The sequence below is a fragment of the Microtus ochrogaster genome, chromosome 19 (genome assembly GCF_000317375.1).
Source record: "Microtus ochrogaster isolate Prairie Vole_2 chromosome 19, MicOch1.0, whole genome shotgun sequence".
NCBI classification, from domain to species: Eukaryota; Metazoa; Chordata; class Mammalia; order Rodentia; family Cricetidae; genus Microtus; species Microtus ochrogaster.
In genome coordinates, this window is record NC_022021.1 from 52,162,241 (window position 1) to 52,176,957 (window position 14,717).

The 14,717-nt window shown below is 50.3% G+C and overlaps 1 protein-coding gene across 1 annotated transcript in view; it reads left to right on the forward strand.

The window, feature by feature from the left end:
- The first annotated feature begins 630 nt into the window (after positions 1 to 630).
- The window catches only part of Tert (telomerase reverse transcriptase), a 21,445-nt gene continuing 7,358 nt past the window's right edge, over positions 631 to 14,717 (forward strand). Inside the window, exons 1-12 of the mRNA XM_026783831.1 lie at positions 631 to 1,021; positions 1,195 to 1,458; positions 1,551 to 2,883; positions 7,036 to 7,231; positions 8,264 to 8,444; positions 8,533 to 8,646; positions 9,096 to 9,275; positions 9,819 to 9,977; positions 11,626 to 11,760; positions 12,484 to 12,569; positions 13,965 to 14,078; positions 14,375 to 14,446. Coding sequence (XP_026639632.1) covers positions 995 to 1,021; positions 1,195 to 1,458; positions 1,551 to 2,883; positions 7,036 to 7,231; positions 8,264 to 8,444; positions 8,533 to 8,646; positions 9,096 to 9,275; positions 9,819 to 9,977; positions 11,626 to 11,760; positions 12,484 to 12,569; positions 13,965 to 14,078; positions 14,375 to 14,446 — 2,861 coding nt within the window. The 5' untranslated portion in view covers positions 631 to 994. The remainder of the gene's footprint in view (positions 1,022 to 1,194; positions 1,459 to 1,550; positions 2,884 to 7,035; positions 7,232 to 8,263; positions 8,445 to 8,532; positions 8,647 to 9,095; positions 9,276 to 9,818; positions 9,978 to 11,625; positions 11,761 to 12,483; positions 12,570 to 13,964; positions 14,079 to 14,374; positions 14,447 to 14,717) is intronic.

The window sequence follows — 14,717 nt, forward strand, 5'->3', positions numbered from 1 at the left end:
CAAGAGCCAGGATTACAATGATGCACCATCGTGCCCAGCTATATTCTAATTTTTCAATCTGTTTTCAATGCTGGTTTCTTTGGGGAACCACTTCTTTGTTGGCACAAATTTCTCAGTTCAGTCCCAAATCTCCTAAGTAGCAGTACCCGGCAAACCTCCAAAAACACCCCCTCAAAGAAGCTGACGCCCACTAAATGGACTTCTAAAATAACACCTGTAATCCTGAGCATTTACAAGGCGGCAGACCTCCTACAAGGGGGTAAATATGAAAAAGCGTCTGTCGGGAGGGCTTGAGGCCTGTTCAAATGCTAGATCGGTGGATAGAAGCAATTTCTTCAGAAAGCTGAAGGCACCAAAGGTTAGATTTGTTAGCATTTCAGTGTTTGCCAAATTGAGCTACTGTGAAGACCACAGATTCCCTATTTCCCAGCTCCTAGCTACGACTCTGGGTATTGTCACGACTTATGTCCCCTACCCATAGCGCACTGCCATACCCCCAACTCCTCGCGCGCGCTGGCCAAGTACTGTTAAAGCTGCAAGTCTCCGGTTAGAAGGATTGCTGTTCTGAGGTCGAGAGTGGGAGAAGATCCGTAGCTCTGGACCCTGGGGTGAAGTGACAGTAAGAAAAGCGGACACACAGCTTCATCTGGTCCTCCTCCTTTGGTGGTGGCTGTTAACGGAACCTATCTGGGAGCTGAGGTTTTGGTAGGACCACAATAAAGCTTTAAGAACCTGTACAGTCGAATTCCGGCGGTAATTGTGAAACCTGACTGGAAAGAACACCAACTGCCACCACCCACTGCCAGCACCGAATTCTCAGGCTGTCAAGGACAGGCGTCTTTGCTTGCGACCCCGCCCCAGTCTAGACCACCTGGGATCCCAAACTCAGAGCGAAAAGGGGACCGAGAAGGTTTCTGTGGAGGGCAACCTTCGTGACCGCGCCTCTCTCTGTTACTCCCCGCAACCACTGAACTCGGGTTACATTTTCCGCACAATGAACTCCACTGGAGGAACAAGACTGGTCGGTAGTCCCTAAGCGCCAACTGAGGGACCACCGACAGAAAAGTGTTATTGGTGCAACCCCGCCCCTTCCGCTAGGCTTGGATCCCTCCCCTTCCTCCGTCCCGACCCCGCCTTTATCCCCCGCGGGCTTTCAATGTCCTGTATCCTGACGTTTTCTGTGCACAACCCTAGATTGAAGTTCCCGCACGTGGGAGGCCGGGCCGGACCTTGAGCGCGATGCCCCGCTCGCGCCGTTGCCGGACTGTGCGCGCTCTGCTGCGCAGCCGGTACCGCGAGGTGTGGCCGCTGGCAACCTTCGTGCGGCGCCTGGGAACTGAGGGCAGGCGACTTGTGCAACCTGGGGATCCAAAGGCCTTCCGCACTTTGGTGGCCCAGTGCCTAGTGTGTGTGCCCTGGGGCTCGCAGCCTCCACCTGCTGACCTTTCCTTCCACCAGGTGGGCCTCCGGGTGGGATCCCCGTGGGTCGGGGGCGGAGAGCCGGGAGTACATTGGACAGCTCACGTGTCAAGACCTCTTCTCCTTACCAGGTGTCATCTTTGAAGGAGCTGGTGGCCAGGGTCGTGCAGAGACTCTGTGAGCGTGGCGAGAGAAACGTGCTGGCTTTTGGCTTCTCGCTGCTTAGCGGGACCCAAGGCGGGGCCCCTGTGGCCTTCACAACCAGCGTGCAAAGCTACTTGCCCAACTCGGTGACTGACACCCTGCGCATCAGTCGTGCATGGATGCTTCTGCTGAGCCGAGTGGGCGACGACCTGCTGGTCTACCTTCTGACCCGCTGTGCGCTCTACCTGCTGGTGCCCCCGACCTGTGCCTACCAGGTTTGCGGCTCACCCCTGTACCAAATCGATAGCCCCGCGGATACCTGGCCCTCAGTGCCCCCCAGATACTGGCCCACACGACCCACGGGCAGAAATTTAACCCATCTTGGATCCACACACCCGGTCAGGAACAGCAGTTACCAGGAAGCATGGAAACCCTTGGCCTTGCCATCTCGAGGCGTGAAGCGGAGTCTGAGCAACACCGATAGAAGTGTGCCTTCATCCAAGAAGGCCAGGTGCAATCTGGCCCTGAGACGGGAGAAGGGACCCGACAAGCAGGCGGTTCCAACCCCATCAGACAAAACACGGGTGCCAAGGCCTGCCCAGTTCCCCGCAGTGCCTACTAGCAGAGCTACCAAGGGAAATTTGTCTTCCAGAGGAAAGGCACCTGGCCTGAGTCTCTCTGGATCAGTGCTCTGTGAGAACAAGTGCAGTTCCACAGATCTGCAGTCACCGCTATGCCAAAATGCCTTTCAGCCCCAACCTTTTACTGAGACCAAACGCTTCCTCTACTCCAGGGGAGATGGCCAAGAGAAGCTGAACCCCTCATTTCTACTCAACAACCTCCAGCCTAGCTTGAGTGGAGCCAGGAGACTGGTGGAGATCATCTTTCTAGGCTCCAGGCCTCAAACATCAGGACCACAACGCCGGACACGCCACCTGCCGAGGCGCTACTGGCAGATGCGGCCTCTATTCCAGCAGCTGCTTGTGAACCATGCAAAGTGCTCATATGTCAGACTCCTCAGGTCACATTGTAGGTTTCGGACAGCAGCCCACATGGTGGCAGGTGCCTTGAACACCAGCCCACCGCACCTCATTAATTTGCTCCGCCTACACAGCAGTCCCTGGCAGATATATGGTTTTCTGCGGGCCTGCATCCGAAAGCTGGTGCCTTCAGGTCTCTGGGGTACGAGGCACAACAAGCGCCGCTTCTTGAAGAACGTGAAGCAATTCATCTCCTTGGGGAAGTACAGCAAACTCTCGCTGCAGGAGCTGATGTGGAAAATGAAAGTGGAGGACTGCCCCTGGCTTCGCAGCAATCCAGGTGAGCAGGGCTGGCCTCCACTGAATGCAGCAGGGGCACAGAAAAGGGAGACCATGAGTGTCAGGAGTTCGCCGCGGTGCCGTGGCTTTATGCAGTCAGTGGTTGGGTAAGTTCCATCCGATGGCCTCCGACTCCAAGCTCCCTCCGGCCCCGTTTGTGCTAGCCAAGATTCTTGTTCAAGACCTGGGGCAGGTTCTCAGTGCTGGGGACACCGGGGAACAGATGCGCAGGAGGGGTGCATAGTGGGTGGAAATACTGGCACCTGGTGAGAAGACGCTCTAGAGAGAGCTTCTACAGGTTATCGGCAATCCCCTTGTGGAACAGTGCCTCGCCGATCAGCCCGGGAACCCATTTGTCCTGGTAGGAAGCCAGGCTCCTAAGGTTTAAGGGTTCTCCTGGTTCACCCAGTGAACCAGATGCATGCTTAAGCTTTAACTGTGCAGCTCCTCAGTCCACGAAGGGGAAGGGTGGCAGGGAGACAAATAAATGAAAGACTTCCCTACGGTGAAGATCCCTGTCCCATCTTATGTGAAGGCGCCCGAGCAAGGAGAACCGGGCCTGCTGCGGGAAGGGGACTGTTTGTGTGACCTCGGAGTTTGTAGAGCCAGGACCCCTGTGGCTTCCCCTGCCTGGTTTAATGTTGAGGTTGGCCCACCGTCGTCTTCAGTTTGTTGTTTTCTGTCATCATAGGTTGGGTCTTTGGCTATACACTTCCCTCTGGACGCTGCCTTAGCTGCACCTAGTGCTGCCATAGATGGTAATTTTTCTATCAGTGGTTTGAAGGCATTTTCGACCTCCCATTGTTTTTGTTTTTTTTTTTGTTTTTTTAAATGTATTTATTACATAGGAATTTTTAAATTCCAAATGTGTGAAATATTTTTTAATCTTTTTTTGGTTTTTTGAGACAGGGTTTCTCTGTGGCTTTGGAGCCTGTCCTGGAACTAGCTGTTGTAGACCAGGCCAGCCTTGAACTCACAGAGATCCCCCTGTCTCTGCCTCCCGAGTGCTGGGATTAAAGGCATGCGCCACCATCGCCCGGCTTTGTGTGAAGTATTTTGAATGTTCCTTTTGAATTGATCTTGAACTCTAGTGTAGAATAGTCTGTATAATACCAGCTATTTGAAGGTGCTGGAAGCGTGCACTTCTGCACAAGTTCACTGTGTTTCTGAGTGCTGAGGTTTCTGTGTTCACTTACGTCTCGTCCACACCCTTTCCAGGCCGTGACATAGGAAGAGGGATGGATACCTCTGTCTCTGACTAGACAAGTGGCCTTATTTCTTCTTGTTCTGGTGGTATTTACATGCAATATTGTTATGTACTAGTTATAAGTTTTTATTTATTTATGTGTAGACAAGACTGACCTTGAATTGTTACCCCTCAGGAGTGCAGGCATTAAAAGGTGTGCCACCACACCCAGCAGGATTTTCTATCTTTCTGATTAGCGAATCTGATTACCTGGATATTACGTCTCTAGTGATTTTTTTTCTTTAAATGTGAAGTTTTGTTTTGTTTTGTTTTGTTTTGTTTTGTTTTGTGAGATAGGTTTTTGCTAAGTTGCTCAGGCTGCCCTTCTAGCCTCAGCTTCGGGAGAAGTAGGATTGCAGGTGTGTAAACCACGCCCAGTAGCTGAGTTTGTCAACTCTAACTGACTGAACTGGGCTTGCTTTTGGTTTCTCCCTACTATGTCTTTTTTCTTCCTTTAAGTTTTGCTTTTAAACATTCCACATTTTTGCAGTTCAAATGGATCTTTTCCATTGCACGCAAGTGAGTTTTTTTAGACATTGCTATACCAGTTGGACAGTGGTCACTTAGCTGAAAAGCTGAGCTGGCTGGCTTCCTCTCCTTCAGGAAGAAATGTGCCGGAATGTGCGGCTCCTATTATTTCCAGTTCGTGTTCATTAGTTTTAAAATGATGTGTGTGTGTGTGGGGGGGGGAGGTTCTTGTCCGTCTCTGTATCACTTGAATGTCAAGTACCTGCAGAAGCCGGGAGAGAGCCCTGCGTTCCCTTGAACCAGACTTACAGATGAGAGCCACCATGTGAATGCTGGGAACCAAACCCCAGTTCCCTGAAAAAGCAGCCAGTGTTGCTGTACCCCACCCCACCCCCATGTCTTGCTGTCTGCACAGTTGTAAAGTGCATCTCCTTGCTGCTGCCTGTTTTCATTCTGTTTTTACCTTAGAGTGGTAAGAAGTTATGTGCACCGTTCGTGGCCAGTGGTCACCTGACATTTGAGCCTTAACTCAGTCTATCTCTGGTCAGCATCTCCACCAACTTCCTGTGGTAGCCATGTGTGACTCAGTTTTCACCTGGAGTCAATTCTGACTTAGAAGTCATTTGAGTTCAAGCTTTCCTTCTCCGCCTGCAACCTTGAGGGCTGTGAGAAATATCTGAGACAGCCCATAAGAAAGAGCATTTTTGCTCAGATGAAAGAGTATGTTATTCTGTTAAGATTTGGGCCAGGGTGGAGGCACTCCTCTTAGAGGTTAGAAGCTGCCTGATTAGATGCCCCCTCCTCTGCTTGAGCTTCCTCTCAAGGACAGTGCAGGGAGGAAGTTAGCTGGTTGTGCTGCACTTTTGCTTGTAATTAGTATATATGCTGACTGAGAAATAAACTCAGGGCTGGTTGGTCCTTCAGTCCTCCCAGGCTATCCTATGTTTTCTGTCTCTGTTTCTCTCAATCTGCCATTTCTTTAACCTCACGCCCCCTCCCAGGTAACCCCTGCTGATTGCTGCCAGAGCGGGGGCTCCCACAACTTCTTCTGTCTCTGCTGACTTAATTCTGCCTGCAGTCTCTCTACACCCAAGTTAAACATCATTCTTGTTTTTTTGGGTTTTTGTTTTGTTTTGTTTTGTTTTTTTGGTTTTTTGGTTTTTGTTTTTCAAGATAGGGTTTCTTTGTAGCTTTGAAGCCTGTCCTGGAACTAGCTCTTGTAGACCAGGCTGGCCTCGAACTCACAGAGATCCGCCTGCCTTTGCCTCCTAGTGTTGGGATTAAAGGCGTGCGCCACCACCATCGAGCCAGTCTTGTTTTTTAAGATCACTGCGTATTTAGTCTAACCCTATTTCTAGCGGTTATTTTATGTATATGTACACTCTGCCACGCCTGGCGCCCTGGAGCAGACCAGATGAGGGCGTCAGATCTCCTGGAACTGGAGTTACAGGAGTTACCTTGTGGTTGCTGGGAACCTCTGCAAGAGCAGTCAGTGCTCTTGACCACTGAGGTGTCTCTCCAGCCCCTGACGTCTTCTTTCTCTGTTCATTCTGTCTCCTCTCTTGTGCCTCCTTTGGGATTCTTATTCTTCTTCCCAAGTTTCCTTTATGTTTATCACAGCTGGTAAACCCAGCTTTATCTGGATAAAGCAGGCCCCATTGTGTCTGGAGATGTACAAAGTGATCCTCAGAGGCCCTCGGGAGGGACAGCTATCCTGACCCATGGTGCAGTGAACCTTTATGTCCAGTTTGACAGTAAGAGCCGTCTGTTCTCTGAACGGCACTGCTGTCAGTGCGGGGAGTGTGTGACCCAGGATCACAGCCCCAGCACCCACTGAAGGTTGCCTGTGCGAGTGTGTGGAGTCTCAATGTTGACATCAGGTGGCGTCTTCAATCACCTGGAGTCAGTATTTCAGATAGGGTCCATCTGTCTTCTCCTCCAGAGCACTGGGATTACAAGTACAGGTCACCACACAATAGAAGTCAGTGTTCACGCACTTTTCCAGCTAAGCCACGTCCCTAGCCCCTATCTGAAGACATTCTTAGCTTTAGAGTTGGCAGAAGCTAGGGTCTGCTGAGTCCACCCATCACAAAAGATTCACTGGATAGACACAGCAGTGCTAGGTCAGATTCAGAGCTTGGGGGAGGGAAAGATAGCTCAGAGCATTTCTCTCTCAGTCAGCAGTCACACACCTCTAGTCAGCAAGCCTGTAGGGTCCCGACACCAACACGGCTTTGTCAGGGAACTTTAGTGTACAACATGCTAAAAAAATAAAAATAAAATAAATCACATCCAAAAAACGTTGAACTAATTTATTGATCTATTTTATTAGAACCCAGCATGTTCAGAGCTACACCTCTTGGGCTCATTTTGGGGCTTCCATACTGGACCTTATGAGTCTGGGCTTAGTCATGAGTGTTGAGTATCTACTACTTTCAGGAAACAACTGCATCCCTGCCGCAGAACACCGTATGAGGGAAAGGATCCTGGCTACGTTCCTATTCTGGCTGATGGACACATACGTGGTAGAGCTGCTCAGGTCATTCTTTTACATCACAGAAACTACATTCCAGAAGAACCAGCTCTTCTTCTACCGTAAGAGTGTGTGGAGCAAACTGCAGAGCATTGGAGTGAGGTACCACACCACGTCTCTGTTATCAGTGTCTGCTATTTACAATGGACCTTCAGGGCGTAGACTCCATGTAGTCATGGCCTGGGGATTCTGCTATCTGAGCTGTAAAATCATAAGTTGGGTTTGCACCTTCTACAGGATCCCTAAAGTAGGAGGAATTCATACCAAACAGAACAGCTGCCTGTTTGGTTCGTAGGTCAGATGGGTTCACCTTCTGTTCACCCCTGAAGGAGGCACCTATGAGGAGCCTCCTCAGTGGGGAACCTCAAGGGTCCACTCCAAGAGCTGGCAGGGGCTCTGAGTGGCTAAGGTTCTTTGCTTATTGAGCTGGGATTTGCTGTCCCAGTCTGAAGAGGCAGAGTAGAGGCCAGGCAAGGCCTGCAGAGAGCAGATTACCACGTTAACCAAGGTTTCTCTGGGTACCTCTGGCTGTTCTGTAGACCAGGCTGGCCTTGAGATCGTCTCTGCCTCCTGAGCACTGGGATTAAAGGTGTGCACCACTACCACCCAGCGCCATGTTTCATGAGGCCCCGAGGTCCAGCCGTAGCTATGTATTACACACCACCCACTGTGCTTGTGGGATCCTTAGCCAGCACACGGCTTCCTGAACACTTTGGCACACACATACCTTGGGCGGGCAGGGGTGTTTGGGTTTTTTTTTTCACACCTGTGTCTAAGCCAGGATATCCATACAGTGCAGCAGATTTCTTCAAAAGTGTCCTGGTCAATGGAACCACCCAAGAAAGGAACACTGAGGGCAGACTGTGGGACCAGATGTCCCAGGTACCAACACAGGCTACATGCCATGTACTCTGCCCAGACAGTTCCGTGGGTTGTCTGGTTGTTGAGGGTTGCTATGCTCTGCCCAGACAATCCTGTGGGTTGTCTGGTTGTTGTGGGTTGCTATGATTCTGGATGTAGCCCCATAGCATGGCCAGGTGTCAAATGACCCAAGTTTCTAACCACCCCGATGGAATGTGTCTCTTGCATGTCCCACATGCTCACATCATAACTCCACAATGCTCTCTGTAACAGGCAGCACCTCAAGAGAGTGCAGCTGCAGGAGCTGTCACAAGAGGAGGTCAGGCAATACCACAAGGCCTGGCCGGTCACGCCCATATACAGACTGCGTTTCATCCCCAAGACCAGTGGTCTCCGGCCCATTGTGAACATGGGTTACAGCATGGGCCCCAGAGTCCTTGACAAAGAGAAACAGGTGAGTGCGCTTGGCTCCTTTACTGCTGGTGCAGCCTGCACTCTGGCTCCCGTGAGGGCTCATGAAGTTCTTTGCCCTGTGTAAACAGAAGAGGGAAGACAAAGAACTGGTTGTTCCTGAGTCCAAAAACTCAGCATGTGGGAAGGACCTAGAGAAGGGAGATGATCTCAAGAGCAGAGGACTTGGGACACAAACCTTGGAGGTACCTCAGGGATCCTGCTAAGTAGAGTAGACACCATATGGCCTCCATGCTAGGGGCCACAGTAACCAGCAGGCAGCTGCCTCCCTTCCCCATAGCTGGATGTCCGTAAAAGCTCTGACTCCTCCCAGTAGCCGTGTAAGGTATGTGGGGTGACTTTGTCATTGGTAATGCCCCAGAGGACAAAGTGAAGCTATTGAGCCTCAGCTCAGTGGGGGACCTTTGTGAGTGCCAGCGATCCTGAGCCTGACCCCAGCCCAGAGGACACGTCTCTGGATGTGCCTTGATAGTGGGTGAGAACAGATTGGGGCAGGCCCCAAATGCAGTCAAGTGACTTAGTGGGAGAGGTCTTCTCGGACTCTGGGCTACAGGAGTCTATTCTGAGAGATCAGGGTGGTCTGGGAGAATCTGTCAAGTCCCTTTCTCATGTGTCTTCTGTGGCCCCCGCGCAGGCCCAGGATTTCACCCACCGTCTCAAGACGCTATTCAGCGTGCTCAACTATGAACGGACAAAGCATCCTAACCTCCTGGGGGCTTCTGTCCTGGGCCTGAATGACGTCTACAGGACCTGGCGGACCTTCGTGCTGCGCACGCGCACTCTGGGCTGGGCACCCAGGATGTACTTTGTTAAGGTAGGCATTGGTACTCCTGTCTATCACATTTGCTCTCATGGTCTGGGCTGTAGGGACGTCCTCGGAGCAGCCAACCCTGGGTGACCCTATTGTAGGCTTCAGCTGGTGAGAGTGTTGGCCTGTTACCATATGTAGACCAAAGATGCAGGGGCACCCCATTCTTCCGGGATAGCCAGCTCCCAGAACATCCATGAGCTCAATACGCATTCCCTGCACAGTATATTCCAACTCTTCTAGGATGCACCCTGTAGGAGAATCCTATTGGTCGATGGGTCCCATTCAGAGAAGTAGCCAAGGTTGATTCTACCACCAGGACCTGGATGCTGGATGTTGCAGTATCTGGGGTATGCCCCAGGGTCCTTTGTCTGGAATGGAAAATTTGTAGGATGAGCATGGGCAGCTAGGCTGGTACAGGAGCATGGAGTATCTTTCTCCTGCAGGTTTGCTTAAAGGCAGTTAGAACCCAGACACCAAGAGCAGAGCCAGTAGGATCCCTAGGCCTAGATCCAACCATGCTTAATAGTGCTCACGTGTGTTCCGCAGGCAGATGTGACGGGAGCATTTGATGCCATTCCCCAGGACAAGCTCATGGAGGTTGTTGCCAATATGATCAGACACCCAGAGAACATGTACTGTGTCCGCCAGTATGCAGTGGTTCAAAGAAATCGCCAAGGCCAAGTCCATAAGTCCTTCAGGAGAGAGGTAACATCATAGTGAACTCTTATCTATGCTGAGAGCATGTTGGTGGCACAGGCCTTCTCATACCATGGATATCTGGGATCTGTCAGTAACACAGCTGAGCCTGTGATAGGTTCGCACTTCTGGCAAGTTCATACGATGGTGTGTCTATGGTTTGGGTGTCCATGGTGCCAACGATCATTTGTCTGACCCCATCCTGCCTCCCTCCATGGGACTCCCAATGGAGCTTCCCCTTCCAGGAGCTATCTGCAGCTATCCTCCCTTGCTCTGGAACAGCTTGTTGATTTGTACATCCAATGTCCTCTTCAGTAAACAGGTGGGGTCTGCAGATTTAAAGGGGGAGGAATTTGCACAGAGTTTTGGCCTGGAAGAGGCACAAGGTGGCTTCCTTCCCCTGTATGTAGGACACACAAGACTCACCGGCAAACGTTTAACTCTACATGTGTGGTATTTGCAGTGGCCTTGTAGCTTCTGCACCAAGTGTAATCACTACACCCGACTGATCCCTTCCCTGCTCTGGCCAGAGCAACCATCATGGTGCCTCTGTAGAGGTCACAGGACAATGTGTAGGAGCTAATTTTCTCCATCCACTATGTGGATCTGGGAATAGAACTTAAGTCACTAGGTTTGGTGGTAGGTGTCTTCACTTACTAAGCCTTTGCACCAACCCCAAGTAAATACCTGAAGTTACATATTTCTCTCTGAGAGCCCTCAGTAGTGCCGCACACATTCTGGCGTTTTGCCAGTTCGTTATTCAGTTCAAATATTTTTTGTTTATTAATTGAAATTTTTGATAACCTCTTGGTTCTTTAGAAGCATGTTACTTAATTATTTTGAAAATGCAGACATTTTCTATTTATCTTGCTATTCTTTCCTAGGTTAGTTCTTGTACTTTAACTACTCTGGGTGGCTTTACTCCTGGCACTACAGCAAACCCACTTGGCACACAGGTTTCTTGTTTATTTTGTGCTATTGTATGTTAAATGTACAATAATGGGTTTCATTATGACATCTTTATACGTGTATATAATGCATTTTGACCATATTCACACATGCAACCTAACATGGGAAGTTTTAAGATTCAATACCAATGTGCAGTTTCAACATATGAGAGTATGGAACAGAAATATGACAAGTTTGAGTACAGCCAAGGTTACTTAGAGACTCCAGTGTTCCCGTCTCCGGATGCTTCACCCCGGGCAGACATGGAATTGTCCTGTGCTGTCTGTAGATGGTGCTGTATTCCTCCAGTGACATCCTGTCTGGAGACATGGGCCTTGGTGACCACTGGATAAAAAGCAGGCATCCTAGAGAGTCTGTTGCAGGAAATGTCATCTCCTCCCTATTCCTGACAGCTCTTCCTCCTGTCTGCACACTGCCTCTGTAGAGAAGTCTGGGTGCTGCTTGTGTTGTGATTGTCAGTAACTACAGCATTATGGGGGTATCTGCCCTGTGGAAAGCTGACTGTGGTCAAACCTGCTGTTTCTGTGACTCTTCCTGCTGGGATGCTAGCTTCTCTCTTTTCTTTACAAGACTCTACGACGGAGTGGCCCTACATACATTGTTGTATTGTTCAACTGTACTGTTCCTGTCCCTGCCAGAAAACCATGTCCCCTCTGGTTCCCCTCAAGTATTGACTTCTTTGCTGCAGGTCTCCGCCATGTCTGACTTCCAGCCGTACATGGACAAGTTCGTGACACATCTGCAGGAGTCCGATGCCAGCGCACTGAGGAACTCGGTTGTCATTGAGCAGGTCCTCAGGCTTCCCACTCGTGGGCCACACCTGGTAGGGCTTTTCCTACTTTGCTGTTTGTTTCAGTGCAGGAATGTGACCAACATGCTCCTTGGTGGAGAGTTCCCATGACCAAGGCCACTCTTCCTGGTGGCAGTCCCATGACATGACCAAGGCACCCCAGTAGCTACTAAGGTGGGCATGCTAAGACTCTTTCTTTGAAGTGCCCTTTCTACCCTTCTGTCCCCCATAGTCCAGCTGACCCATTAGTGAGCTGGTAAAAATATCTCCTCCCTCAGTTTTGACCTTGAGACCATAAGACAGTTCACCTGCTTTGAGTGGACAAGTTGGCCTTGTTCTGTGGTCCTCCTCTTGGTCCATTATGTCAGAAGCAGTGTTTTCCAATGCCACACACAGGAGATCTCTTCCCACAAGTTGGTGGTTCTTAAAGAACCTTCTTTGTACATACTCCACCTTTGGAGCAGCCACGCTCACTGAGTGCTTTGGATGGTTTTCTTTTGGCTCCTCGGGGTACTGGGTGAGCTGCAAGTTTCCAGACCTAGTGCTGTAAGGACATACGAGGTTACATCACTGCTCTGTAAGTTACGTACCCCCGTCACCTTGAGTCAGATTCAGCCTAGTCATACAGGGACACTTGGCCCTGCCCCCACCCCTACTTTACCCTGAATGCTCAGTCTTGAAGGGGCATCTGGTAGCAACCTGCTGCAATATTCCGCATGCTCACACCTGTCCGTCTACCTGTGTCTGGTTTTCTAGAACCTCTCTCTGAATGAAACTGGCTGCAACCTGTTCGACTTCTTCCAGCACTTTGTGCGTAACAGCATCATGAAGATTGGCGGCAGGTGGGCACAGGCATGGGGCAAGTGGGCAGAGGCTGGGCTGGTAAAGGTAGGTAGAGGCCATCCTGACTCCTGAGAAGGGTGCCCGCTAACTGGCTACAGTTTATCTGACTGGCTGCCTCCACGTCATTCCTTCCTCCCCACTTCCCTTTGTAGAATTTTCTTGTCCTCTGCTGGCTGCCTACCCATAAGGCCTTGGGAGCTCCTGGCTAAGCTTGGCCCCATTGAAGTTAAAAATTTTGGATGCTTGTAGCTCCTATTGTCATTTTGACAAAGTGGCAGGGGCACCTCACCTGTGCAGCCAGGTGCAGGACATGTGTAGCATTAACAAAGAGAATGCAGTGTCCGTGGCTGGGTCCCCCTGAGACTCCCGTGAGACTTGCTCTGCTGGAGCTGCCTAACAATCCATCAACCCGCAAAGACCTGTCTTGTGTGTCTGGATTAGATGTGAGGTTGAGCGTTTGAGCATTTGCTTGGACCTTCTGCACCTAAAGCTCCGTTTTTTGCTGGACTCATAGGAGCCCACAATGAGTGCCAGTCAGAATGGGATTCCAGGCTCACACCCTGGTCTATTAGAGATGATGTCAGGTAGGAGAAGAAATGTCTGATCATCAGAAGTCATGATATGTATTAGGATATGATTGGAAATGTTAAATGTGCATACTAGGAGACCACAAGCTGCAACTGGGTGTGTTTCCACAAACACAACAAAGGGTGCTCCTGAGTCCTGATAGTACTGAGCACAGGTTTGTGAGTCTGTCCACATGGCAGGTAACTTAGTCCTTGTGTGGATCAGCCTGATACACTGAAAAGTCCGATCTGTGTGCACTGTGCTGGAGAGCTTCCTGACAGTTACTCCAGCAGAGGGGACAAAGGTCAGCTCACACCAACTCTTCTCACATATGGGTTCCCTCGGTGAGTTTCCTGTCCTGATCATGTGAGGGCACCCACCTCTGCCAACACCCACATGTATGTTTGATTGAAGGGTGCCATTGTGTTCTCTGTGAAGAAAGCACACCTGGAAAGTTCCTGCACTAACAGTCTGTTACTAATTGTCTCAAATAAATATTCAGTCCAAGAGCCTGATTCTTTCTTGTTTAAAATTTAAAACTTAAGAAAAGCCTGGAGTCAGTGAATGGGGATGTATCCCTACCACCCAGGTTATAATAATGGGGGATGGGAGAGATAAGGGTAGTACTTTGGTGTCCTTTTAGGTCTTGACAACTGACAGTAGAGTAGTAGATAATACTGTTTTTATGTAGTCTTTGAGCACGTCTACAGAAGGGTGTCTGTGTATGTTCATGTATGTCTGCGTCCATATTTACACATGGGGGTTTGTCAAATGGGAGCGTAAGCCCACACGGCTGCTGCTTCTGACCTTAACCACCCCCCTCCCAGGTGCTATGTCCAGTGCCAGGGCATCCCCCAGGGCTCCAGCCTGTCCACCCTGCTCTTCAGCCTGTGTTTCAAAGACATGGAGAACAAGCTTTTTGCGGAGGTGCAGCAGGACGGGTAAATGCTTCCTTTTACCCCTCCAAGGGTCCGGGTCATGAGTTGACATAGCTGTACACATCATGTTTCCAGCTCACTGGGTGGGTGCTACAGTTGCTTCGTGTCCAAGATGTAAAGGCCATTGCCTTCACTTCATGAAAAGCTGTGACGTGCCCCAGAGCTCTTTCTGTCAGGAAGACAGTAAAGCTGTTTTATCATTTTGTTTTGTCTTTGTGCATTCCCATATTTAAAGTGTTTTAGGTTGGGTCCCTTACAGGTGGATTCTACGTGAAGCCTGTCAATGTGTCTCATTTTAGGCTACTTTTACGCTTTGTGGATGACTTTCTATTGGTGACACCCCACCTGGTCCAGGCAAAAGCCTTCCTCAGGTAGGGACCGTCATGCCCAGGTTTCTGCTGTCATGATCACGGTGGATGTATGGCTGAGGTCTGTAATTCTGCTTGCCTGGAGCTCGTGTTGCCACCTCTACTGAGTGGCAGGGGCATCTTACCTATGCGGCCAGGCATGGGACACCTGCAGCACCAAGGAAGACAGTATGGCACCCATGGCTGGTCCAGCTTGGTCTCACCGAGGATGCAGTATGGTGGGGGACCAGGCCAATGCCAGTATTTGGAAAGTCTTCAGGTGAGACAACAGACA